This window comes from Lolium rigidum, chromosome 3 (genome assembly GCF_022539505.1).
Source record: "Lolium rigidum isolate FL_2022 chromosome 3, APGP_CSIRO_Lrig_0.1, whole genome shotgun sequence".
In the NCBI taxonomy this organism is placed as follows: domain Eukaryota; kingdom Viridiplantae; phylum Streptophyta; class Magnoliopsida; order Poales; family Poaceae; genus Lolium; species Lolium rigidum.
In genome coordinates, this window is record NC_061510.1 from 124,011,731 (window position 1) to 124,039,673 (window position 27,943).

Consider the following 27,943-nt stretch of genomic DNA (forward strand, 5'->3'; position numbering starts at 1 on the left):
ACACACAGGAATGCCGGCGATGTCGCGAGCGTCTTGCAGCACCCCCGGTGTTATCGCATCCGACTTGCAACACCGCTACCCGCGCCGGCAGCATCTCCGCTCCAGACTTGGGGAATCATCGCCGCCGCACGTAGCTTCGACGCCAGCCTGCCGGAATCCTTGCAGCACGGCAGCGCCCCGTTTGTAGCAGACGCCGGCGCCGCTTGTAGCAGCCATTGCCGACCTATGTAGCAGTGGAAGACGCCCATGGTAGCAGCCACCGCCGCCTAAAGTAGCAACAGCCGCCGCGACATGTAGCAGAGGCCAACGTCGCATGTAGCAGACGTCGGTGTCGCTTGTAGCAGCCATTGCCGACGCCCATGGTAGCAGCCGAAGGCGCCCATGGTAGCAGCCGACGCCACCTAAAGTACCAGCAGCCACCACCGCCGCGACATGTAGCAGAGGCCGACGCCACATGTAGCAGACGCTGCCGCCCCTTGTAGCAGAAGCCACCAGCGCTCGCAGCAGCGTCTCCCGCCCCTCGCGGCTCCAGCAACGCCGGTTGCGCCCTAGGAACATCTGTGCCAACACCAGCATCAGCAGCGACATCGCCTGACTTCTCCGGCGTCCATGGCGGCTCCAAACTTGCAGCCCCTCATAGGCGTGGCCCGTGTCGCCGTAAGAGAAGACGACGAGCTCAAGCTCGCGGCGTTGGAGCCATGGCGCGCTCGGGCGCGGCGGGACGACAAGGACACAGGAGATAGAGAGCTTGGGGCGACGCGGCGCAAAGCGACTAGCCTAGCAGCGGTGGCGCATCGACACTAGGCTGCACGCGGCGGCGCATCTCCATGGTGTGTGCGTTGTGTGTATAGGAAGTGGTGATGGATAGAAAGGGCCGGCCGGATAAGAAAGAGAAAGAAGCGTCCAGAGATTGACACACGTGTGTGGGCCCCATGGAGACACGCGTTGGTGGGTGGAGGAGGAGGATCAAAACGTTGTTCCTCCGGGGAACGTCAACGTTTTCTTAAAAGAAACGGTCATGCGGGAGCTCCAACTGCTAGTTTGGACTTTTCCTAGCTTTCCCGCGTGTCCTCCTCCATCTCCGTCGCCGACGTCCGACTCCGGCACCAGCCTGAGGTGTGGATCTGTGGAGCTATCACCAGCCTGAAATCATGGGGGCCTAACCGATTTGTAACAAACCCACTACAGCCACGTCCTCCCGTAAGCCAATCCCGTAAAAACAATCACGTAGGTGTAGCATTTCTCCTCCGGCACGTTGTCACTGGGAATCGACCCGCCGCCCGCTAGTCTCTGCGGAAAATAAAATTGTGCAGCCGAGATGTTTTTTTTTTTTGAGCGGTCTGCAGCCGAGATGTGACGCAGACTAGGTCACATATTTGAGAACAGATTTTGGGCCAAGCACCATGTATATGGGCAGTCTCCAAATTGCTCGTGTTCAGTTCCCCACTAAAATAACATAATCTGGCCCAGATTCTTTAGAGGAAATGGGCCAGGCCTCCTATTTAGCACTCGAAGCCTCAAGTAGGCACTTGCCGCCTGAAGCCTCCTACACATCGGTACTGACCCATTAATACAGGTAGATTTTTTTTCCGTTTCTTTATGTAAACTCCGGAATTTGTTTTTATTTTAAAAGTAAAAATATAAAAATATTTTTAGTGAATACTAGCATAAATGATTTCACAGTTTTTAGCCTGAATTATTATTTATCTAGTTTAATTTAGTTCAAATAGTTTGCAAAATTATTCCCATGTAGTGATTAAAATGTTCATGCATTTCAAAATTGTTGTTCATGTCAAATGCTAGATGCTGAGAACGTGTCCCTAGCCCACAGATGGGTGCAAGTGCTGGGGTGCGGCATTACCATGCAATCCGAGGGAAATCACCGTGTGCAGCCAAACATTGAGGCGGGTTACAAAACACAGATGCATCTCTTTTGAGGTTTTCAGTTTGTTCTTTCGCTCAGAGTTGGTGTAATATCATTTTCCAATGAAGCCAAGAGGGACATAGTAGCGTGTCGGTGCATTTGGAGCGTTCACAATGAAAGAAGTTATTAGAATAATGACCGGTCATTTGAGCGGTGAGAGCGATGTCTCAAGTGGGAAGACTCCGTGGTTAAGCATAGGGTTAAAGCCACATCAAATGTAAATTTCAGGGAAAATTTGACCATTGTTTTTATTTTTATTTAGTAAACACTGAAGATACATTTTGATTTTTTACAGCATTGACATATCTTTTGAGATGATGATTGAAGCCAACTACAAGAGGTAAATTAACATGGTCTGATTAATGTTTCTAGTTTTGATTTTTATGTTTTCTTCAATAAAGAACTGAAACTTTCTATCCCCTTTCTTCCTCTTCAAGTTGTTCTCCTTTCCCGATTCTCTTTCACCGGAACCCTAGCTGCGGCAATCACACCGCATGCGACGGGTTACGAAAGCGTGGTTAGAAGAGGCCATAGAGAAACCTCACATCGTGGTAGCTAGCGTGGAAAGGATTTATAGATGACTAGCAAATAGAGACAATGATGCCCTAGGAGCGTTGCTACCCGTCCCAACCTAGGACGTTTGAGTAGTTTGGTGCATGAAAGTCGTTAGAGAATATTTATACAAACACACCACATGTGAAAAATTGATATGTTTTGGGGACATACACACAACACTATGCTGCATCCCATTAATTCTACATATATGAGTTTGTGTGACAGGCAAGAAACACAGATGATATTTATCCACCTGTCCCTATGTGAGGCTCGTGGCTTCTGGTAGTATGCATGTCACTGCTAAGTTGCTTCACCATTTTCGAAACGGTTTCTTCTTCCTTAGCTGAAGAGAAAACAAACATTCCATCAGATCATAGAATGAAAAGATAGATTAGTGGTAATTAAAACTGGCAATTCGAAGAGAGAGGATTACGTCGCTGCTGCGGCCGCACTTCTTCTTGCGGCAGTTGGTAGACCTGAGAGGAAGGCGCGCATAGCACCTGGTTGTATCGGGAACGAATCAATGCCGGAGAACGAATTAACTGAACCGAGACGCAAAGAAAGAAAAATCAAAACACATGTGTAGGCGTATGTACTTCACACGTACTTGCGGCAGATCATCTTCTTCTCGTTGTGGCTCATCGCGAGCTCTCGGAGGCTGGGCTCGATGAACCAGCATTGGCCGCCCCGATGGCCGCCGCGGAGGCCAAGCGCGAGGTGCAGCGTCGACTCCTTGCTGATGCCGTAGTCGGCCAGGGTCCGGCCGTCCTCCTCCTCTAGCTGCTTCCCGGCAAAGACGAGAGACGGTTGATGATTCTGATCGTCCTCGTCCTCGTCGTCAGAAGTGACGCTGATTCCTTCCTTCTCCTGGATCTGGGCCTTGACGCTGTCGATAGTGTCGCTGCTCTCGACCTCGAGAGTGAGAGTCTCCCCGGTGACGGTCTTCACGAAGATCTGCATCGTCGTGGGTCTTGATGGTGGCTGTGGACTTGTGGTAGGATGAGCGCAGGGCCGCGCCGTGGACGTACATATATAGCGATCGATCGGTGGAAACGGAAACGCGCCCGCTACGAAACAATGGAAGGATGGCTGAACCTGAACCGGAAGTCGGGAATACGTGATCGCCACGGATAGTCAGAGGAGGCAGGGGCAGGCAGGAACAAACAATGGAAGGATGGCTGAACCTGAACCGGATGGCGCAGCAGTTGAATCTATGATCGATCCGTGTAGCAGACTAGCAGTATTCAGGAGCTTCCCGTCGTACCTTGTGCTCATCCTTTTGGCCGGTATTCGCCGCCATGGGGCAGTAATTGTGCGGACGCTGGTGCTGTGGCTGGGCAGCACATCGGGGGAGCTGGGTCGCGTTCTGGGCGCCGTTCCTCCTGCAGCATCTCGGCGTCCAGGACACCATCAGCGCCTACTCCCTCGAGGGCAACATCTCAGCTTTGTTGCCCAGGTCGGCCGTCTATTTATTAGAGCAGCTCTAGTCGCGTCCTTGGAACTGCCCCAAACAACGTCGGATCGAGCTTTTGGGGAACGTGTTTCCTTTCTGCCGCGTTTGGGTGTCCCTCCCCAACCGTGCTCCCTAAGCGCCGCTCCCAAATAGAAAATTTAAATATATTACATTAAAGAGATTGTTCCCGCCGAAGTCGTCGCGATCAAAGTAGTCGCGATCGAAGTACTGGACGCGCGATCATATTACAGACCGGTGGTGCAAGCTAATAAGACGTAAATTAGAAGAAGGGGGGCGACGCCGACGGCACATTCTGAGTCGACGTAGGCCCATCGATCACGACGACCTCGTCGTGATCTGCCCGGTGTGCCTGCTCCGTCGGTGACGCCGAGGCAGATGCTGATGCCGCTGACGATGGTGTACTAGTAGACGCGTCTGCTGGTGCCTGCTCTTGCTCCGGGGCCAGGGTTGCTGCCGTTGCCTCGATCGCCGCCATTTTGGCTTCGATGTCGTCGAGGATCATGCCTTTGTAGAAGTTGTGCGCCGCCCGCGTCCGGGGAGACATTCCAGCTGTCGACGCGGTCAGCAGGGACATGTCCTCCTTCTGTTTCTTGAGCTCCATCTTCCCCTCTTGCCTCTAAAGCAGCACCGTCCACCTTTCGTCGTTCTTTTTGTCGCGGAAGAGCAGGGTCGAGGAGACCTCGGCGAGGCACTGCATGATCAACGCCTGCGTCTTCTCGGTCGAGCAGCGTCTGCCAAGGCGGCTTTGGCAGCCTTGTTGCCGACAGGGCACCCTGTCGATGTCACGAGCGGCGCATCCAGATCAATTGCATCTTTCCCCTTCAACAATGAATGACGCGTCAACCGCAATTTCTCGTTTATTTTGAGCTTGCTATAGCAATGCATCAACGTGAAAGACTTATTCCCTTCCGAGTGCTTTCGGTACATCGCCATGGCCTTATCGAACTAATCAAAGGAAGCGCAATCAGATCGTGATTACAAACTAGGCGCTAAATATTATCGTAGAAAGAGGCGTACCACGTCGCTGATGTCGCGCCGATGTCGCCTCTAGTCTCGGCCTCGTTATGGTACCCATGGAACATGTTCACCGACACCTGGATGATGGCCCAACGCGTCGACATTGCCTTTTGGCTCCTCTTCATTGTCACTTTGCGGTAATCACTGTTGACTAGCTTGCGCTCGTCGAACTCCGCCTTGATCTTCGCCCAATACTTCCCGTACTTTTGGTTGGCGCCGATGATGGAGTCATGGCTCACCGTTGACCACGACTCGAAGAGACATTCATCCTCCAGAACCGTCCACTTGGGGCCTCGTGTGCCCGAGGCCTTCCTCTTCCTTTTCTTCCTCACGCCGGCCGCGTCAACCTCCACAAGATCATCTGCATCCTCCGCGCCACCCGCGTCCTCGTCATCCTCTTCGTCGCCGCCCTCTTCGTCCTCGTCCTCGTCCTCGTCGTCCTCCACCCCCTCCTCCTCCTCCCCCTCCAACTCCTCCTGGATAGGGAGAGGGTAGCAGCGACGGGAGGGACATAGTAGCGACGGCGGAAGGGAGAAATGAATCGGCGGGATAGACGGTGAAATCTGTTAGGAGGCTACATAGGTCACAACCCATATAAATATAACAATCACCCACCATATCTCATAGGCACGTTAGATAGTGTCATTTGTACATACATGCATTTCCCTGAAGACTATTAATTTGAAGTTCTATGTAGAAAAGGAGCTACATTTAACTACAACTGAACACTAGGACTTGAATTGTTAGTCGTGTGTTAGCAAGTTACAATCAATGTTGCCATCGATATTAGGTTGTCATAGGCCTTCCCTCATGTGAAGCTTATAAGGCATACTTCTTGGCCTTTCATTAGCTTTGAAAAGATTCATCCAAATCTTACGCATTGTGACCCGCAATATCACTCTTCTAGGTTTGTTCTTTAAAGATCTTTATGTAGGACAACGAGGTATTTGCTCATACCGAGCCGCGTACAACACATTAAAATATAATCAACCTGTCTTACAGTATCTATGTGAGAGTTGCATCTGCAGCGGAGTGGAAGTGTTACATATTTCTCTCTACACAACAATTTCTTTTTGTTTTCCTAGGTCTTACTTCACGGGATCTTTGATCACATAGGTTGGGTTACCCTCTCGGGAACTCACGTGGGTTTCAACCCCATTTCCATCGATGCAATATCTATCATGTTTTTTGACAATACTTCTGTGAAAGGATCTGCTAGATTCTTTGTCGTTTAGATATGATCTGACGCTATAAGTTCAGAGGTTTTAAATTTTGGGGCCCGCTATCTAGAAGGATATGACAATTTGACACACTGTCTAGAAGGATCTGACAATTGCAACTATTTATGTAGAATAATCGAAATACTGGACATGTCAAATACGACTGTAAATAGAAAATAAGTAGAGTGCAAATAGCTAAGGCCCGGTAATTAAAAGGCTGAAATATTGGGCTTAATTCAACCACGTAATAAATTGACAAGGAAAAAAGGCCAGAACTAATGGGCTCGGTCCATGTAGACCATCGAAATGGACTGGCTGATGTTGATTCATGACCACTTGATTTCGGCACAGTTTCGACATTTCGGATTGGCGACGTAGGATGAGATGTGGCATGGCCAGATCACCGGTGATGATATTAGATACAATATCATATTTGAGATAAAAGGTACGGTAGTTGACTATGCCTTGTTTTTGACGATCCATTTTTCATCACAAAATCGCCACAATAGTGACAAAAACAGAGGGTCGTAACTCAACACAATTGTTGTAATATCAGTCTTCTCTTGACATGTTTTGAACTCTTCATGTTATTCTTAGAACCGCTCACTCTAAAATTCACAGCTTAGTTGTCACAGTTCATGAGGACAGTCGGTATTTGATAACCCACAAGTATAGGGGATCGCAACAGTCTTCGAGGGAAGTAAAACCTAAATTTATTGATTCGACACAAGGGGAGACAAAGAATACTTATAAGCCTTAACAACTGAGTTGTCAATTCAGCCGCACCTGGAAAAGCACTAGTAACAGGGGTGATGTGAAAGCAGCAGTAATATGAGAGCAATAGTAACAGTAACACAGCAGCAGTAAACGGTAACACGTGAGGCAATGGCACCAAAAAATAGTTGATACTACTTCTAATGGCATATAGGACCGAGTGAGTATTTGATGATGAAAGATGGACCGGGGTTCCCAGCTATCTACACTAGTGGTAACTCTCCAATAACAAGTGTTGGGTGAACAAATTACAGTTGGGCAATTGATAGGATTGAAATAGCATTAAGACAGAACATCCAGTTTATTAATCATGTAGGCATGTTTTCCATATATAGTCATACGTGCTCGCAATGAGAAACTTGCATAACATCTTTTGTCCTACCAGCCGGTGGCAGCCGGGCCTCAAGGGAATCTACTGGTAATTAAGGTACTCCTTTTAATAGAGCACCGGAGCAAAGCATTAACACTTGGTTAAAACATGTGATCCTCATATCTAAGACATCCCCTCCAGTTATCCCAGTTGCTGTCACTCTGTGGCCTCCAGTTATAGACATGTGCAAACAACTTGTAGATACAATCTAAGCAATAATTATAGAGTTTAAATCTAAGATCATGCCACTCGTGCACTAGTGACAAGCATTAAACACAACAAGATTGCAGCAACAATAACTTCACAAACTTTATAGATAGACTGATCATAATGTAACAATTCATCGGATCCCAACAAACACAACACCGATTACATCAGATGGATCTCAATCATGTAAGGCAACTCATGAGATCATTGTATTGAAGTACATGGGAGAGAGAGTGCCAACTAGCTACTGCTAAAACCCGTAGTCCATGGGGGAACTACTCATAGAGCATGATGGAGGCGGTGGCGTCGATGGAGAAGGCTCCGGGGGTCGATCCCCGTCCCGGCAGGGTGCCGAAACAGGAACTTCTGACCCCCGAAACTAGGTTTCGCGATGGCGGCGGCGCTCCGGGAGTCTTTCTGGAGTATGATCGATCTCTGTAGGGTTTTCGCGACGGAAGGAATATATAGGCGAAAGGGCGGCGCGAGGGGGTGCCCGAGGGGCCCACCCCATATGGCGGCGCGCCCCCCTCTTGGCCACGCCGGCCTATGGTGTGGAGGCCGTGGGCCTCCCCCTGGCTTGCCCTTCTGGCTCCGTGTGTCCCTAGGAAAAACAGGAGGTTTGCCTTTTGTTTCGTCGAATTCCGAGAATATTGCCCAAACAGCTTTTCTGGAACAAAAAATAGCAGAAAACAGGAACTGGCACATCGGCATCTTGTTAATAGGTTAGTCCCGGAAAATGCATAAAAAATGATATAAAGTGTGAACAAAACATGTAGGTATTGTCATAAAACTAGCATGGAACATAAGAAATTATAGATACGTTGGAGACGTATCAAGCAACCCCAAGCTTAGTTCCTACTCGCCCTCGAGTAGGTCAATGATAAAAAGAATAATTTCTGAAGTGACATGCTATCAAGATAATCTTGATCAACACTATTGTAAAGCATATGAGATGAATGAAGTGACCCAAAGCAATGGTCTATAGTTTGCTAACAAAAAGATAATGACTAAACAACTGAATCATATAGCAAAAACTTTTCATGAATAGTACTTTCAAGACAAGCATAAAAAAGTCTTGCATAAGAGTTAACTCATAAAGCAATAGATTCTTAATCCAAGGTTTTGAAGCAACACAAAGGAAGATTTAAGTTTCAGCAATTTCTTTCAACTTCAACATGCATATCTCATGGATAATTGTCAACACAAAGTAATATAATAAGTGCAATAATAAGTAAGCATGTAAGAATCAATGCACACAGTTGACACAAGTGTTTGCTTCTAAGATAGAAAGGAGTAGGTAAACTGACTCAACATAAAGTAAAAGAAAGACCCTTCGCAGAGGGAAGCAGGGATTAAATCATGTGCTAGAGCTTTTAAAGTTTTGAAATCATATAGAGAGCATAAAAATAAAGTTTTGAGAGGTGTTTGTTGTTGTCAACGAATGGTAGTGGGCACTCTAACCCCCTTGTCAAACAGACTTTCAAAGAGCGGCTGCCATGAAGGACGTTATCTCTACCAAGCAAGGTAGATCATCCATCTTCTCTTTTGTTTACACATGTATTTTAGTTTTATTTATAGATGACACTCCTCCCAACCTTTTGCTTTCACAAGCCATGGCTAACCGAATCCTCGGGTGCCTTCCGACATTTCACATACCATGGAGGAGTGTCTATTGCAAAATTAAGTTGCTTACTGATAAATCAGGGCAAAACATGTGAAGAGAATTATTAATGAAAGTTAATTAATTGGGGCTGGGAACCCCGTTGCCAGCTCTTTTTGCAAAATTATTGGATAAGCGGATATATAGGCCACTAGTCCATTGGTGAAAGTCTGCCCAACAAGATTGAAAGATAAAACACCACATACTTACTCATGAGCTATAAAACATTGACACAAATAAGGAGTAATAAAATTTTGAATTGTTTAAAGGTAGCACATGAAGTATTTACTTGGAATGGCAGAAAAATACCACATAGTAGGTAGTTATGGTGGACACAAATGGCATAGGTTTTGGCTCATGGTTTTGGATGCATGAGAAGCATTCCCTCTCAGTACAAGGCTTTGGCTAGCAAGGTTGTTTGAAGCAAACACAAGTATAAACCGGTACAGCAAAACTTACACAAGAACATATTGCAAGCATTATAAGACTCTACACCTGTCTTCCTTGTTGCTCAAACACTTTTACCATAAAATATCTAGACCTTAGAGAGACCAATCATGCAAACCAAATTTCACAAGCTCTACGGTAGTTCTCCACTAATAGGTTTAAACTACATGATGCAAGAGCTTAAACATGATCTACTTGAGAGCTCAAAACAATTGCCAAGTATCAAATTATTCAAGACAATATACCAATTACCACATGAAGCATTTTCTGTTTCCAACCAAATATCAATAACAATAAGTGACGCGGCTTTCAGCTTTCGCTATGAACATGAAAGTAAAACGAAGAACACAAGTGTTCAAATGAAAAAGCGGAGCGTGTCTCTCTCCCACACAAGGATTGCTAGGATCCGAATTTATTCAAACACAAACAAAAAATAAAAGCACATAGACGCTCCAAGTAAAGCACATATGATGTGAAAGAATTAAAATATAGTTTCACTAGAGATGACCTGATAAATTGTTGATGAAGAAGGGGATGCCTTGGACATCCCCAAGCTTAGACGCTTGAGTCTTATTGAAATATGCAGGGATGAACCATGGAGGCATCCCCAAGCTTAGACTTTTCACTCTTCTTGATCATATTATATCATCCTTCTCTCTTGACCCTTGAAAACTTCTGCCACACCAAACTTCTCATAAACTTCATTAGAGGGGTTAGTACTCAAAAAACTTTAATCCACTTTAGTTCTGTAGTGACACATTGCAAGAACTCAATAAAACATTAGCTACAGCTCTCCACGTCTAGAAAGCCTTACTTAAAGTCCACAAGAGACAATGTAAAAAACAGAGACAGAATCTGTCAAAACAGAACAGCCAGTAAATATGAATTTTTTCGAGGCACTTCCGTTGCTCAAATCAGAAAACTCAAAACTAATGAAAGTTGCGTACATATCTGAGGATAACGCATGAATTTTTTAAGAATGTTTCCATTTTTCTGCAGAGATAAAAGCTCAAAACCGTGACAACTAAAAATCTGTTTCTGCGCAGAAATCCTAATCTAGTATCAACTTTCTATTAGAGACTTTACTTGACACAACAATGCAAGAAAATAAAGATACAAAGGTATTGCTACAGAAGTAACAAGCACCTTGACTCAAAACAAAAAGAAAAGCAAAAATAACAGAAAATAAAAACGATGGGTTGTCTCCCATAAGTGCTTTTCTTTAACGCCTTTCAGCTAGGCGCAGAAGATTTTAATGATGCTCACATGAAAAATAGAAAATGAAGCAAAAGGAGCATCAAGAAGCAAATTCAAAACACATTTAAGCCTAACCCACTTCCTATGCATAGGAATCTTGTACACAAATAAATTCATGACGAACAAAGTGATAAGCATAGGAAGATAAAACATGAGTAACTTCAAAATTTTCAACATGTAGAGAGGTGTTTTAGTACCATGAAAATTTGTACAACCATATTTTCCTCTCTCATAATAATTTCCAGTAGCATCATGAACAAACTCAACAATATAACTATCACATACAGCATGCTTTTCATGATCTACAAACACATAATTTTTAGGGATTTCTATTTTCGTGCCCTCGGGTCGTTAGTTGTACTCAGTTTTCCCCAGCCCCTTAGTTTTTCCTCAGTTTTCCCCAAGCCTATGTCTGAAAGCCGCAGAAGGAGCTCAGACGGAAGGAATCCGTTTATTTGGACGTTCTGTGCTGGCGTGTTGCGCCGCGTCGTCTGTGGGGCCGCGTCGTGTGGGGCCGCGTCGCGTGGGGCCGCGTCGCGTGGGGCTGGTAGAAAGGGACCGCGTGGGACAGGACAAGAAGCGTTTGGTTGCACGTGAGCGAGAGCCGGGTTTTGTCTCTCTCGGCCCAAATTGGCATTTTTAAGAGCACCTTTTCCCCTCTTTCTCTCTCTGTCTTTTTCACCAAATTAGTATCAAATCTAGAGAAGCTTCTATTTCTGTCTTTCTTCAATATGGCAGCAAATCTAGTAGCAAATCTCTGGGGTTATTTATGCCTTTTGGCCCTCGTTTTTTGCCCAATATGGCAGCAAATCTAGTAGCAAATCTAGAAGCTAGTATATGATAAATTGACAACTGCATAATCAGAAAACTAAGTATAATACATAGGGAAACTGCATACAGCTGCCAAAAGCAGTCAATAACGTTGTAATATACAAGACGCACGCAATGTATGGACAACAAGAAGATTAGGATGAATGAATTTGTTCTTCATTCCTCCTCATATATTTCGTCGTCGCTCCAATCGTGCATTACCCGAAGGAAATATTCATTGAACTCCCTTTGTCTGCAGTGTGCGGCCAATACATCCTCCAAACGGTATGGCTTGAGTTCATTTCTCATACCGTAGCTTCCTATTCTATCCACACGTACTGCCCACTCATCCCGGGCCTTTGTATCATGAGAGTACTCTCTGATATAACCCAAATCCGTGTAGTAGATGCAGCCAGGTCGAAGTGTCGGGTACACTCTGGTGTCGACGGAGATACACCGGATATAATGCACGAAGAAGGCATTATCGCCAATGTTACGGACCGGATGGAGAGAGCGGCTCGAGTGTCCACACGGTAGACCAATGGTCTGCCCGCCAAAGCCACGCTGACCAACAACACAAGCAACGGATCACCATCCGACTTCACAAGGTAGAACTTCGATGTCCAAGTTCTGGAAATGAAATTAGTGTCTCCATCTTGACAAGTGTCTCGCGCGCTCGCTGCAACTCGTACATTGGTGCACACTATTCTTCCGTTTTCGGAATTGTCCACGACTAGTGCATACAGCTCACCATTGAACGGGGTAATGCAACGCGAGAGAATGGTTCTTGATCGAAAATCTTTTTTCCCAATCTTCATCTATATCCTTAGTTGGAGTGCTCTCATCGACCCAACCAATTTCCGACGGGTAATGTGCGGCAACGAAGACCATAGTCGGGGATTTGATCACAGCGACTGATTTCAGGAAAACAGATGGCATCTCGCGCCTCAAACATAGTGTTCGATTTCTTTGTGAGTGGGTTCAGAAGCCGTATCTTGTGCGGCGGGTTCTTCTGGGCAAGCACGATGACGCCACGGCAAAATCCGATGAAGTAGTATCTGGGCAAGCACGATAACATTCAGCACTAAGATGTTTAAGATTGAAAATAAAGAGGTAGATATGGAGGAAGTTGAACCTTGTTTGAACTTCCGATAGATCTATGGTGACGTAGCGTGATGTGCCGAGTTGGAGGAAGGTGAACTCAGCGACGTGTGGAAGGGCGTGGTCTAGCATGATCCATTCGTCCAGGTGCACGTCGGGCTCAGGCAAACCTGAGCGCCAATTTCTACAGACTTGCCTCATGGCAGAGTAGGTGTCGGCGTACTCCTCGTTCGCCAGCAAGCATTCGCCGATCTTGTGAAGTGGTCCATCAGCCGAGAGAGGGGCCCAGTTCACGGAGGAGCCGCGCTTGGATGCGCCGCCCTCGGAGGCGACGCGCTCGGCGGCGACGCGCTCGGCGGCGACGGGCTCGGCGGCGACTGGCTCGGCGGCGACGGGCTCGGCGGCGACTGGCTCGGCGGCGACGGGCGCGGAGGCGACGGGCGCGGAGGCGACGGGCTCGGAGGCAACGGGCTCGGAGGCGACGGCCGCCGGCGCATTCTTCTTCTCCATCGCCGGCAGGGTAGCGTGCGTACGGCGGTTGGGGTTTTTCGATTTGGAGAAGTTGATGGGACGTGAGAGGGGTGGTTTCGTGCGTGAGCGAGAATGAGACGACTGTGTGCAGAGGGAGGGATGGAGGGGCTTACGCGTCCTAAATGCGACCCGCGTCCTACGCGTCCACTATTTGCACGTCTGCACCGCGACACGCGTCAACAATGGCACGTCTTCCACTTCTGCACCGCAACACACGTCCTCGAGTCTAACCCTGGAAATTTAGATATACTCAGGTATACCCTCGAGTCATATACTAGCATTTTTTGTGTGCTCAGTTTTCTCCTTGAGTGCTAATACTGGCTAGTGCAATATACTCAGTTTTACCCTCAAATGGCTGGTCAACAGAGAGTCAACAAATGAGATTAACTAGTTAAATGAGTTATTTAATGTGCAAAAAAATCCGAAAAAGAGTGGCACTTACTCATGGAGTCTTTACCAAAAATTGCCACTTCTCAAATCATAGATAAATCATAGATAAATCAAGTTTCACCACAAATTGCCACTTCTCAAATCACCTAGTAGCTATGAAGGTGCATGGTTTTCAAAAATAAGCCCTACCCAAAACAGCTTTTCCCAAAACATACTTTGTCTGAATGAGGCCATAATTTTCACACTCGTGTAGATTTGTATTGCAAATAGTTTGAGGTAGGCCAAGATGGGTTTCATTGTACAAAACACGCATTTTCCAATTTTTAAATCTCATATTTCAATCCCTTAGTCCGTTTACTACTCACTTGCCCTTGGTTTCTTGATACTACTCAGCTTTGCCCTCTCCCTTCACACACTCTCACGGACGCCCAACATTGCCCCGATTGGTCTAGCCCATGTCACGCGGATCGTGCCCGACGACCGTTGATCGTATGATCTAACGGGCAGGATAATCCCTATCTCTCTCTCTGGTCGGGGCCACCACCCTCTCTCTCTGTCGTCGGTTAGCTTCCACCCTCTATGTATGCGAAAGGGCGGTTACCCAGTACGCTAAAGTTTGGTTTTCTGCATTATTTTTCACGAGCTAAATTATAAACTCTTTTTAGGCATTACTTTTCACGCAAAAAACGATAAACCATCACCGATTTGTTGTAGCCATTACTTTCCACGCAAAAAACGATAAACCATCACCGATTTGTTGTAGCCATTACTTTCCACGCAAAAAAATGATATACCATCACCGATTTGTTGTAGCCAATACTTTTCACGCAAAAAAATGATAAACCATCACCGATTTGTTGTAGCCATTACTTTTCACGCAAAAAAATGATACACCATCACCCATTTCTTGTAGCCATTACTTTCCACGCAAAAAATGATAAACCATCACCGATTTTGTTGTAGCCATTACTTTTCACGCAAAAAAATGATACACCATCACCCATTTCTTGTACCCATTACTTTTAACGCAAAAAACGATAAACCATCACCGATTTTGTTGTAGCCATTACTTTTCACGCAAAAATATGATACACCATCACCCATTTCTTGTACCCATTACTTTCAACGCAAAAAACGATAAGGGAAACGATAAACCATCACCAATTTTGTTGTAGCCATTACTTTTCACGCAAAAATATGATACACCATCACCCATTTCTTGTACCCATTACTTTCCACGCAAAAAACGATAAACCATCACCGATTTTGTTGTAGCCATTACTTTTCACGCAAAAAATGATAAACTATATCACGAAGTTCCATTTCCGTCAACATAGTCCGCATTAGTTTTTTTGTTGAGATATATACCCCCACAACGGTCGTCTCCTCCTTAATTTATTGTGTATAAACCCCCACAACGGTCATTTCCTCCTTATTTTATTGTGTAAACCCCTACAACGGTCATCTCTCCCTTATAAACACCCACACGGCCATCCCTTGTGTCAATAGGTTCTGCCTCTCTCTTCTTCGTTCACATACATTTTATCCATTGCCATGGCTTCCACGTCTCGGACGCGGACCGGAAGGGGAAGGGGAAGGGGAAGGGAAGGGGAAGTGGATCATCATCATTGCCACCACCACCGTCAACACCGCCATTGATCATAGAGGAGTTCTTCATCGTCGTCTATGAAGACCCTTTGGTCAAGAAGGTACGTACGCGTTCCCACATATATGATGCATGTGATTAATTATGGGCATGTTCTAAAAAACCTTTAATTTCAAGGGTTCCCTAATTTCAAACGATCGGCGCTCGATCTCTTTGCAGGAACTCCCAAAAAAATTTGCGGACTATCTTGACGGCAAGGAGCCAGCTAAGGTGTATCTCGCGAGCAGCTGATCCGCGGTCCTCGTCTCTCGGACCGTGGAGGTCCTATTTGACGGACAAGGCCGGATGTACCTCGACAAGGGCTGGGAGAAATTCGCCATCGCGCACGGTGTGGATTTCGGCTGGTTCGTACACTTCAAATATGAAGGCGATGATGTGCTCACAGGTGAAGGTGTTCGACGGAACAATGTGCAGGAGGTACTACTACTCGACGACGAAGATACCGACGATGAAAGCGACGACGACGTGAAGCCATGCATCCATCCCCTTTAGATAATTAAGGGGATTATGACCAAGAATATATATGTAGCTTCATATGCATCGATTTAGAGATCTAGCTATTTTCTATATATTATGCATGTAAAAAATAATATCGCATTTCCACTATTATTCGAGCACCACATCCTCCAAACGATGCCGATGCCGATGCTGATATCGGCATGGTCAGAACGGCTATGCTCGCCGCCACTGCTAGGTCAACGTCGGGATGCACAATGTTTAGCATAAGAGTCACTTTAGATTAAGCTGCGAAAATAGTCACCGGCCATGGGCTGAGGCGGCCCCTACAGAGCGGATCTATATTATATTCTCTAAATAAAATAGACGAGCACAGCGGAGGCCCCACAGAGCGGCAATATATAATTTTCTATAAATAAATAGACGACCCACTGGTCATTGGCTGCGGCAGCCCCATAGAGCGGCCCCATTTGTCATTGGCAGCACCGCGTATACAATCAGGAAATAAAACGGCCCACGCGTCAGCCGGTAGATGGATCCACCCGTCGAGCACGAGACGGTCGGCGAGGAACCGACCTCACGGTAACGGTAAGGCCTCCGACCTGACGGCAACCCGCGTCTTCGAGGGGTTTCAAACTAGAGGGAGGGGAAAACTGAGGAAAAACTAACGAGCTGGGGAAAACTGAGTACAACTAACGAAGCAGGGGCACGAAAATAGAAATCCCTAATTTTTATCAAGCTCAAAAATAGTGGGATCAAAACTTTCAAACCCACTTTTTAAAAATCTATAACAAGATGATTGATCATTCTCAAGAGATATGAGACTCCTAGATAAAGTCAAGACCTCTCCAATCCCATTTTCATTAGTAGTACAATTAATATTATCAAGTAACATAGGACCATCATCTAGAGCTTTATCATAAACATTTGCTAAGCAAAACTCTTTAGTACCATGCATTTCGACATCATGCACAAACAAAGCATTATCATAGGATTTATCAAAGTAGCATGGATTATCATAGATAACAGTAGCATAAATATTCTCACAAGTTTTACTCATAGGGAATATTTCAAGAGAATCCACAGGAACATAACATTCATCCTCCTTTGGTAAGCATGGAGGACAATCAAATAGTGTAAGAGATAAAGAGTTACTCTCATTAGAAGGTTGGCATGGGTAGCTAATCTATTCTTCCTACTTTTGTTCATCACTCTCCTCCTCTTTTTATCCAATGAGCTTTCAGGTTCATCAATTTCTTCTTTCACAGGTTCCTGCAAATTGTGAGTGCATTCTTGTGCATGAATGAGTCTCTCTTTATAATCAATGATATAAGGATTATTGCTGTAATGTTCTATGCAATAAAGAAGGATAGAAGAGACATAATCTTTAAGGTCCTTACAAACAATACAAGTTTCTTAATTTTTAGCCATGAAGGATTCTATCTCAGAGGCTCCCATAAATAAAACAAATTGTTCTACTTCTTCGAACCCAAGTTGAATATAGTTATTCCAATGATAGTTCATAATTAAAACTTCTTCACTAAAGCCACATTGGAATTTAAGATGTTTAGTATCCTGTTTAGAGCAACAGTTTATATCATGGCGTTTAAGCAAGATTTTAGCAATTGTATTCAATTTTTCTAACACGACACTCATGACTTTACCCTTTCTTGATTCTCTATAATTCATATATAATTCTATAAGCTCCATACAGGTTGTGGGTTCTTCCATAACAACAGTTTTTAATTTTTCGGTTTTTCAAATTTTTATGGATTTTCGGGTATATAAGAAAAATAAAACAAGACAAAAACAAACTAGAAAAAAAGTAAACTAAACAAAATAATATTAGACAGAAATAAACTAAGCACAAATAAACTAGACAAAAGTAAACTTAGCAAAACAAAATAAAATAAAAACAGAGAGAGAGAGGTAGAGTGTACTCCCCAGGTGAACTTATGAGTAGAGCTATGCTCCCCGGCAACGGCGCCGTAAAAATAGTCTTGATAACCCACAAGTATAGGGGATCGCAACAGTCTCCGAGGGAAGTAAAACCCAAATTTATTGATTCGACACAAGGGGAGACAAAGAATACTTATAAGCCTTAACAACTGAGTTGTCAATTTAGCTGCACCTGGAAAAGCACTAGTAACAGGGGTGATGTGAAAGCAGCAGTAATATGAGAGCAATAGTAACAGTAACACATCAGCAGTAGCAGTAGCACAGATGCAATGGCACCATAAAATAGTTGATACTACTTCTAATGGCATATAGGACCGAGTGAGTATTTGATGATGAAAGATGGACCGGGGTTCCCAGCTATCTACACTAGTGGTAACTCTCCAATAACAAGTGTTGGGTGAACAAATTACACTTGGGCAATTGATAGGATTGAAATAGCATTAAGACAGAACATCCAGTTTATTAATCATGTAGCATGTTTTCCATATATAGTCATACGTGCTCGCAATGAGAGACTTGCATAACATCTTTTGTCCTACCAGCCGGTGCCAGCCGGGCCTCAAGGGAATCTACTGGTAATTAAGGTACTCCTTTTAATAGAGCACCAGATCAAAGCATTAACACTTGGTGAAAACATGTGATCCTCATATCTAAGCCATCCCCTCCAGTTATCCCAGTTGCTGTCACTCTGGGGCCTCGGGTTCCGGACATATACATGTGCAAACAACTTGTAGATACAATCTAAGCAATAATTATAGAGCTTAATTCTAAGATCATGTCACTCGTGCACTAGTGAGAAGCATTAAACACAACAAGATTGCAGCAACAATAACTTCACAAACCTTATAGATAGACTGATCATAATGTAAAAATTCATCGGATTCCAACAAACACAACACCGATTACATTAGATGGATCTCAATCATGTAAGGCAGCTCATGAGATCATTGTATTGAAGTACATGGGAGAGAGAGTACCAACTAGCTACTGCTAGAACCCGTAGTCCATGGGGGAACTACTCACGGAGCATGATGGAGGCGGTGGCGTCGATGGAGAAGGCTCCGGGGTCGATCCCCGTCCCGGCAGGGTGCCGAAACAGGAACTTCTGACCCCCGAAACTAGGTTTCGCGATGGCGGCGGCGCTCCGGGAGTCTTTCTGGAGTATGATCGATCTCTGTAGGGTTTTCGCGACGGAAGGAATATATAGGCGAAAGGGCGGCGCGAGGGGGTGCCCGAGGGGCCCACCCCATATGGCGGCGTGCCCCCCTCTTGGCCGCGCCGACCTATGGTGTGGAGGCCGTGGGCCTCCCCTGGCTTGCCCTTCTGGCTCTGTGTGTCCCTCGGAAAAATAGGAGGTTTGGCTTTTGTTTCGTCGAATTCCGAGAATATTGCCCGAACAGCTTTTCTGGAACCAAAAACAGCAGAAAACAGGAACTGGCACTTCGGCATCTTGTTAATAGGTTAGTCCCGGAAAATGCATAAAAAATGATATAAAGTGTGAACAAAACATGTAGGTATTGTCATAAAACTAGCATGGAACATAAGAAATTATAGATACGTTGGAGACGTATCAGTATTGCTTTTTCAACCATAAGCAACCCCGTCAAGAGTTCATGAAGCCACTCCACTTCAACGCTCGCAATATCTAATATTAGGAGTTCTCCTTCCTTTGTTGATATCATAAGATGGTTTCCTTGCAAGACTTTCATGAATAGTGCCACCACCAAGTGAATACATATCCACTTGTACCCTTCATATCATCGGCATCTAAAATCCAATTTGAATCACTATACCTTTTAAGCTAGTAATAAATTTCATAGCTCATGGTTCCCTTTAGATAGCGTGCCACTCTCTCAAGAGCATGCCAATGATCATCTCTCGGATTGACCAAAACCGGTTTAGTTTGCTCACATCAAACGAGTCTCTTATCACAAGATAAATACATGAGCAAACAAATTATTTAAGAGTATCTCAATTAATCTCCATTTGTATTTTCATTATTTCGAAGCAACACATTGGGATCATGAGTCGTGGGAATTTTTTTTCACTCAGCATAGACAAATATTCTCAACACCTTCACAACTTAGTGAGATTGCATAAGTGTAATCACGTTATTCTCATCTCTCAATAGATTCATGTTCAAGGTAACATCATATAAGACCTTTTCATCTCAAAACATTGAGATACTAAGGTTCTTGGAAACATTAAGGTACTACACACATTTGTCAAAATTCATTAGCAACAAAGCCCCCACATATTGTAGTTCTTTCAAACTTCTCATTTCATTGCTTGGGAGCTTCTCTGAGGCCATGGCCATATATACAAAGATTTCTTTAATTTATGGACCTTTCTTTCTTGGCCTTCTAGTACAAAACAATCAGGATAAATCATCAGGCTAATCCATGTAAATTTTCTCGTCCAACACTTCATTTAGGAAAGCCATCTTAGCTTCCATTTGATGAAGCCAAAACCGATGAAAACTCCCCTCCCATAAAGTGCATGCCTACAATTTCCTAATAGATAAAAAACCAAAAAGCATCACCGGCCTAGGTTCTGGATGATGCCAGGCTGCTGCTCCATGTCTTCATCGACATGTTTATTAGGAGGTGTAATTTTCTTAATTCTAGGTCTGTTTACTGAAAGGTGTAATTTTGATCGTATTTTAGATGACTACTTCCTTTGTAATGTGATGAACTTGCTACTTGATCCCTAGACGTACATTTTGTAATTTCGGTTCTAATATGATGAACAACAACTGTGTTGGTCACTTATCTCTATTTCAGTTATAATGTGATCTATCTTGTATATTTATATTGTTTTGCAAACTCTATCTGTATTCAAACTGATGTACATGTATAAATACACAGCCGGATTTTTTTTATAGAAAATATATTATGATACGACTATAGTTCCTTAACAAAACATAAAGACTTTAAATATCATAATAAATATGTTGGATACGACTATAGTAATAATATGTTAGACTGCCAATGGCGTTGAATGGAACTTGAAGTGAAACCTATCGTGTTATTTGTTGCTTCTGGTCACACCTACCGTCCAAAGTGACTAAGTGACAAATGAGTAAAAGCTTACGTTGCAGTTTGACCACGTTCTAATTAATTCGATTATTTGATTTGGGAAGTTTGGTCATGTGGAGTGTCTCAGAACAACAATTCATGACAATGGACATTTTCAGATGGATAGTGTTGGCTTCCGTTAGGTGGTGCGATGAATGATTTCTTGGAGTAAAGAGAGGCGCATGCTGGGTGGGAGCCGGCTTAGCAACACGTGGACGGGCATGTTGGGGGGGGGGGAGTGGTCAGGGGCGGTGTTTACAGAGAAGTGGTGCCTTTGGAACCCTTACTTTAGACATTTAGTATCGATGTAGGCACATCATAAATAGGTTCTCTACTAGGTGATGTGGAAGGACCCTGAAAAGAATTTACATGGCGTTTTTGGCGGCTCTTGTGCTTGCATAAGAAGTTGTCACCTCAGCATCGGATTTGGCTGTCGCGACTGCGGGTGGTGTTGCCACCTCACTTGTGAATCAGAGTGTGACTATGAGCATCACCAAGAAATAGACGAGGTTTCATACATAGGTAGAGAAAGGTGGTGGGACAAGGCACACATATAATAAAAAAAAGTACGACAATGAAATTTGACGTGATTGAATAGACGTGCATTGCATGTGCACCTTTACTAGTAAATAGCAGTGACACACAATACTAGTGGCACAAATTAAATACCAGTGGCCCCACTAGTAGTGCACCTTCTATGTATTTGTACCGCTCACTTGAGTTCGAGAGTAAAATACGGGAGGCGACGCCACGACCCTATCCTTCGTGCGGATGCCATTGTCATCATCGATCCGCACCTCCCCAATCTCCCTCATGTGGCGTTCTACACCCCATCACTATGCGGTTGTGTCTTGCGTGGTGGAGGAGGATCTCTAGGGTAGGGAGGAGGTGATTTTCACATAAATTCCATGGAAGCTTATCTCTCCCTTGCAGGGCTAGGCTGGTTTAGGATCAAACTAAGTCACAACAGCAACTTTAGGGTAACAATGTTGCAATTCTCGAGTCCGGGACTAAATCAGGTCAATCTCACAAGTACAGAGACCTTAGATGTGTTTTACTCCATCCCAACCCGAGTAGTTTGGTGCATGAAACTGGCCAAAAAAAATCTACAAAAGTCCTCAAAATTGAGAAGATGAAGTTGTACTGCCACACAACATTTGAAATATCGTTATGCTTGGGGTACGATACAAACAACCATGTTACACCGTCAATCTACATATATATGTATGCAAATCAAGAAACGCAGGTCATTGGCGCAGATCATCGGGTGCAGAGGAAGCAAGAAACGTAGATCATTGGGTGCAGAGGAAGCAAGAAACGTAGATCATTGGGTGTAGAGGAAAGAAACGCAGATCCACCGTTCCTTGTGAGAGGGCGGTGGCTTCTGCAGGTAGTATGCGTGTCACTGCTGCCCTGGTAACGTTGCTTCACCAACGATGTCGTCCAAACGGTTTCTTCTTCCTCAGCTGAAGAAAAACAAAATACATCAGATCACAGAATGAACAGGTAGATAACTGGTAGTAATAAAAACTGGTAACATGGAGAGAAAAAATTACGTCGCTGCTGCGGCCGCATTTCTTCTTGCGGCACTTGGTGGACCTCGGAGAAAGGCGTGCATAGCACCTAATTTTATCGAGTACGAATCAATGGCGGTGAAAATCAATGAACCGAGATGGAAAAAAAAATAAGCACATCTAGGCGTATATATGCACATACTTGCGGCAGACCAGCTTGTTCTCGTTATAGCTGAGCGCAAGATCTCGGAGGCTGGGCTCCATGCAATACGCGTAGCCGCCCCGGAAGCCGCCGCGGAGGCCGAGCGCGAGGTGCAGCGTCGATCCCTTGCAGATGCCGTAGTCGGCCAGGGTTCGGCCCTCCTCCTCATCTAGCTGCTTCCCGGCGAAGACGAGAGACGGTAGCTGGATCTGGACCTCGTTGTCTTCCTCGTTGTCCTCGTCGTCATCGTCGTCGTCAGAGGTGGCGATGATTCCTTCCTTCTCCTGGATCTGGGCCTTGATGCTGTCGACCGTGTCGCTGCTCTCTACCTCGAGCGTGAGAGTCTCCCCGGTGACCGTCTTCACGAATATCTGCATCGTCGGTTGTCGTGATGGTGGCGGTGGGAAGTGGGATGTGCGCTGCGCCACTCCGCGGACGTACATATATAGCGATCGATCAAACGAAATAGAAACGCGACCGCAACGAAACCTAGTATACTTGGTCGCCACGGTTACGGGAACGCGTGATCGCCAAGGATGTAGTCACAGAATTCCAACGAAATATATTTGGGATCCTCCCGTGTAATTTGCAAACTCTTTTGGAAAACGAGATTCAAATTTGGAAGAGGAAGTTCTTTAGTGCTACATAACATATACAGATACCACATGCGTCGAAGAGGAGACCAGCTATGGAAGGTATTCGTCCCAGACTCCCATCGACGTCGTCGTCCTCGACTTGCTGCCGTCATGAACGCCGACGAACCTGAGGATACCGGCTTGCAGAGTTGGAGGTGCATCCGAGCTGTTCGGCGTCATGAACACCGACGAACTTGAGGTTACCTTTCCCTCCATGGCCACGGCCGGGAGACGGAACTCGCACAAATCCCGCACCCGGTGTTCAAAAATGTCCAGTGGATTCGGTGGTAATGTTACACGGGAACGATAGAGGAGGTGTTTTGCGCAAGGATGGAACAAGCAACGCGGGCATCCTTTGGTAACACTAGAAAATACTTAAATACCCCGTTGCAGCTGAATTCGTTGGAGACATATTGTTGTGCGTTCGAAAAACAAAAAGGCACATAAAGCAATATAATAATTTCAGTCACTACAAGAAAATCGTCACGTAGAGACGTTGTTCATTGCACGCTTTTTATCTTCGTCTCTACATGAACAATGAACGTTATTTAGGGACGTTTCATGGGACGCTGCACAAGTCGTCCCAAGGTATACACGCTTAGGTTTTAGAATCCACCACTAGCACCCACGATGGCATCTGATCCGTTCTCCATCTACCTGTGACTTAGAAAAGAAAAGCGTGCAAAACCTAAGCCGCCGCCACATCTCCCATCAGCGTGTGACGGCGGCCATGCGCTTCTTGCACTCTCCATCTCTCCCTCCGCCCACTCCCTCCTCCCCCTCCGAGTCTCCATCTTCTCTGATTTCCTCATGGCGATTTTGTGTCCCCGGCCGCTCATAGGCGGCGCCTCCGCGATGGCTCGGGCGTTTGTTTTTTCACGGCGATGTGAGGGTTTTCTCGATCAAGCCCGACCCCGTGGGGACCCTGATGTTCCCCGGCAACATCAACCTCTCGCCGGCCAGCGAGCGGTGCCCGCTCATCGCCTTTCTCCGGCAATTGTGCCCCCGTCCAGGATAAGCACATCCTTCACCGGCCTCTACCTGATTTGCCTACAAAGTTTCCCCCTGCCCCAACATGTACCATTCCCAAACTCTTATTTAAAAGTTAGATGTCGTGTGAATGATTACAGGGATATTCCAGAAAACTGTTACATAATTCACACTCAGCTCCGCTTTCACAGTTTTGTACTAGCAGAATCTCTTTGTCAGCTGGAAGCTGAGTGTATCATTTCTTACGTTTTCAGTCGGTATAGCCAACAGATGGTATTCTACGCTTCACACTGATACAGTACATAAGCAATATTTCAGAGAACGTACTAACTTATGCATATCCTTCCATACAAGCATGAATTGATGTAATATTTGATAGAAGTTTCTACACAGAGGGCACCTTGACTGGTTGCAGATTCCTTGTATGGAACAGTTATGTGGTTCTTGCATTGTGCGGTTTTGGCATGACTTGCAACAACAACCACTATTCATACCCAACTAATTCTCCTTACTGTGTCCATTTAGGTTACTCTATCTGATATTTATAGTTGAAATATAATGTTTTGTTGTTTGGATTCGCTTAAACAGGCGCACATGGTAATGGCTCGGACTACTAGCATGGATAGGTAAATTGTTAGTCAACCATTCTCCATCTACAAATTTTTTGATGGAAAATATCTGAAGAACCATTCTCGCTAGCCGACTCTTGGTATATTGCTGAAACATGAAACTTCCTTGACATTTGGATACACTTTTATGCTAAAATTTTCAACTCATGCACATATTAGTATATTACCACTGCGTTTCCTGCAGAATTCTTGGGGAAGGCTCAGCGTAATTGGCTGCCAGAGCAGCAAGTATATTTCCATGTATTAAGTGTGAACTGTAAAATGTTCTTTTGCCCCTCTCTCTCTCTCTCAAAAAAAGTTCTTTTGGCAGGTCAGTTGGCTTCCTCTCTTGCCTTGCTCTAAAGTGTGGTCTGAACTGCAGAATTCGTATTTAAATTCGTGTGATGCACTCTTTCAATAATCTTATATCTCGTTAACTTACATTCTCTGCAGGATGTTGGATGACTGAAAAGGACATGTGCATATGCAATGAACGACACTGAAGATATATAGGATTCATGAAAATAGAAAGTTCATAGGTCTTGAGACAAGATGTATGTAAATATTTAAGATTCCCACTGTTTCTGCAGCTTGTGGATGGTTTAAGCTGTTGTCAACTTAATTTCTCCACGAGCTACTCCTTTTGAATGTTATATATGAAACCGTGCAATTTTGTATTTGAAATTCCTACAACAGGAAGACATGATACATCTTTTTGTTCTTTGTATGTTGTGTACTGTTTCAGTTCGAAAAGCTATAATAATATTTCAAAGAAAAAGGAAATAGGCATCAACACTCCAGCTTCAAGCAGCCGTGTCCCTAACTCTATTTGAGACGCTAGGCATGGTAGAGACGACTTGCAGATCCATATATGAAAGCGTCTCTAGACTTGTAAAGATGCAATATAAACGTCATATTTTTTTGTAAACACGCTCACCAAAGCGTCCTATCATCTTTGAGACGGTGCATAAGGAGACGCTTATGTGACGCTTTACGACAGCGACTCTATGATGCCGTAGAGACGAAATAAAATGTCTTTAGCCCTTATATGGAGCGTCTCTACATGTCTATTTTGTTGTAGTGAGTTCATGATCAGCAGAAGCTTGAGAATTGTCATCAGTAAATTTGTATATGATCTTACCTATGGGTGGAGTAGAGGTGGCGAGGTAGAGGGCGGACGTGGGAACAAATGAGATTGGGACTTGGATAGATATAATCAGGGCCGCACTTTTGAAATCCAACGGACATGGTTAATAGGGTGACGTGGCTGCACCTGCTTTGAGCTTGCAAACATTAATTGCATCTTAGTGGGGATGAACTTTATAGATTATAGATAGGGCAAAAGCTGCTATAATCTACTAGCTCCGGTCCGAATTAATCAACGCGGGGCAGTACACAATTTGCATGCAAGTATGGTGATCTCCGCGTTGATTAATTGAGACCGGAGGGAGTATTAATTAAGGAGAAGCTTACAAGAAAGTAAAGGTAGTTATTACAAGGGACTACTCTCCCGCCATTATTTCACCCAAACACTTCGCACCCGCTAAAACCTACAAACGGACTTCCTTTTTAACTTTATCTAAGATGACTTGCATTGGTGCTTGATTGTTGTGGAACACCCAAGCGGTTGCCCTCTACTTCCTATGAGGTGAGCGATGTGAGGGAAGCGAGAGCCGTGCGGTATGGGGTTGATCCTCCCGGCATTATGGTCCACCAACTCCGGATCCTGAGCCCCGTCCATTGCCTTGAGTGAATATATTGGGGATGCCAGTCCATAATTTGATGAGATTCCAAAGGCGGATGGTGTAGTGGCAATTGGCAAATTGGATAGGATTTATCGATGAGTAGCAAACAGAGACAATGATCCGCTATTGCGCGAGCGGGGATGCTCCTCGTGGTGTTACTGCCCGTCCCAACCTACGACATTTGAGTAGTTTGGTGCATGAAATTCGTTAAAGAATATTTCTACAAAGGTCACCAAAATTGAGTAGCTGCAGTGGTACTACCACACCACATGTGAAAAATCGTTATGCCTTGTATACACTGTTAAATATATATACATATGTATGCAAAGCAAGAAACGTAGATCATTGGTGCAGAGGAAGCAAGAAACGCAGATCCACCATTCCTTGTGAGAGGCCGGTGCAGTGGCGGACGCACAAGAAATCTGTTGGGTGGGCACATCCCCTAATTTTTAATTTTTCCTGCCCATGTGTGATAAAAATTTACCCAAATAACTAAATATTAATGGTTTTCCAAAAAATAAGGGGGGGCCACGGCCCACCCAGCCACCCAGCTGCGTACGCCACTGGGCCGGTGGCTTATGCAGGTAGTATGCGTGTCACTGCTGCCCTGGTAACGTTGCTTCACCAACGATGTCGTGCAAACGGTTTCTTCTTCCTCAGCTGAAGAAACATAAAATACATCATATCATAACGAACAGGTAGATAACTGGTAATCTGAAGAGAGAGAAAATTACGTCGCTGCTGTGGCCGCATTTCTTCTTGCGGCAGTTGGTAGCCCTCGGAGAAAGGCGTGCATAGCACCTAATTTGATCGAGAACGAATCAATGGCGGAGAAAAGTCAGGTAATACGTACATCATTAAACCGAGATGGAAAAAAAAATGCACGTACTTGCGGCAGACCAGCTTGTTCTCGTTGTAGCTGAGCGCAAGATCTCGGAGGCCGGGCTCCATGCAATGCTTGTAGTAGCCCCGATGGCCACCGCGGAGGCCGAGCGCGAGGTGCAGCGTCGACTCCTTGCAGATGCCGCAGTCGGCTAGGGTTCGGCCGTCCTCCTCCTCTAGCTGCTTCCCGCCGAAGACGAGAGACGGTACCTGATGCCGGTCGTCGTTGGAGTTGGAGGCGGTGATGATTCCTCCTTTGACCTGGATCTTGGTCTTGACGCTGCCGACTGTGTCGCTGCTCTCGACGCTGCCGACTGTGTCGCTGCTCTCGACCTCGAGCGTGAGAGTCTCCCCGGTGACGGTCTTCACAAAGATCTGCATCGTCAAAGTCGCGACGGTGGTGGTGGGATAAGTGCTGCTGGGCGTTGCACCGCGGACGTAAACATATAGGGATAGTAGATCAGATCGATCG

The 27,943-nt window shown here is 45.1% G+C and overlaps 1 protein-coding gene across 1 annotated transcript; it reads right to left on the minus strand.

Moving 5' to 3' along the window:
• Positions 1 to 2,789: 2,789 nt before the first annotated feature.
• On the minus strand, positions 2,790 to 27,852 carry LOC124695471 (polyubiquitin 11-like). The gene is made up of 7 exons (XM_047228312.1): positions 27,566 to 27,852; positions 22,878 to 22,989; positions 22,681 to 22,820; positions 3,329 to 3,449; positions 3,087 to 3,295; positions 2,913 to 2,979; positions 2,790 to 2,822 (listed from the first exon to the last, which is right to left on the minus strand). The coding sequence occupies exons 1-7, from the start codon at positions 27,850 to 27,852 to the stop codon at positions 2,790 to 2,792; spliced, it is 969 nt and encodes a 322-aa protein (XP_047084268.1).
• Positions 27,853 to 27,943: the final 91 nt, after the last annotated feature.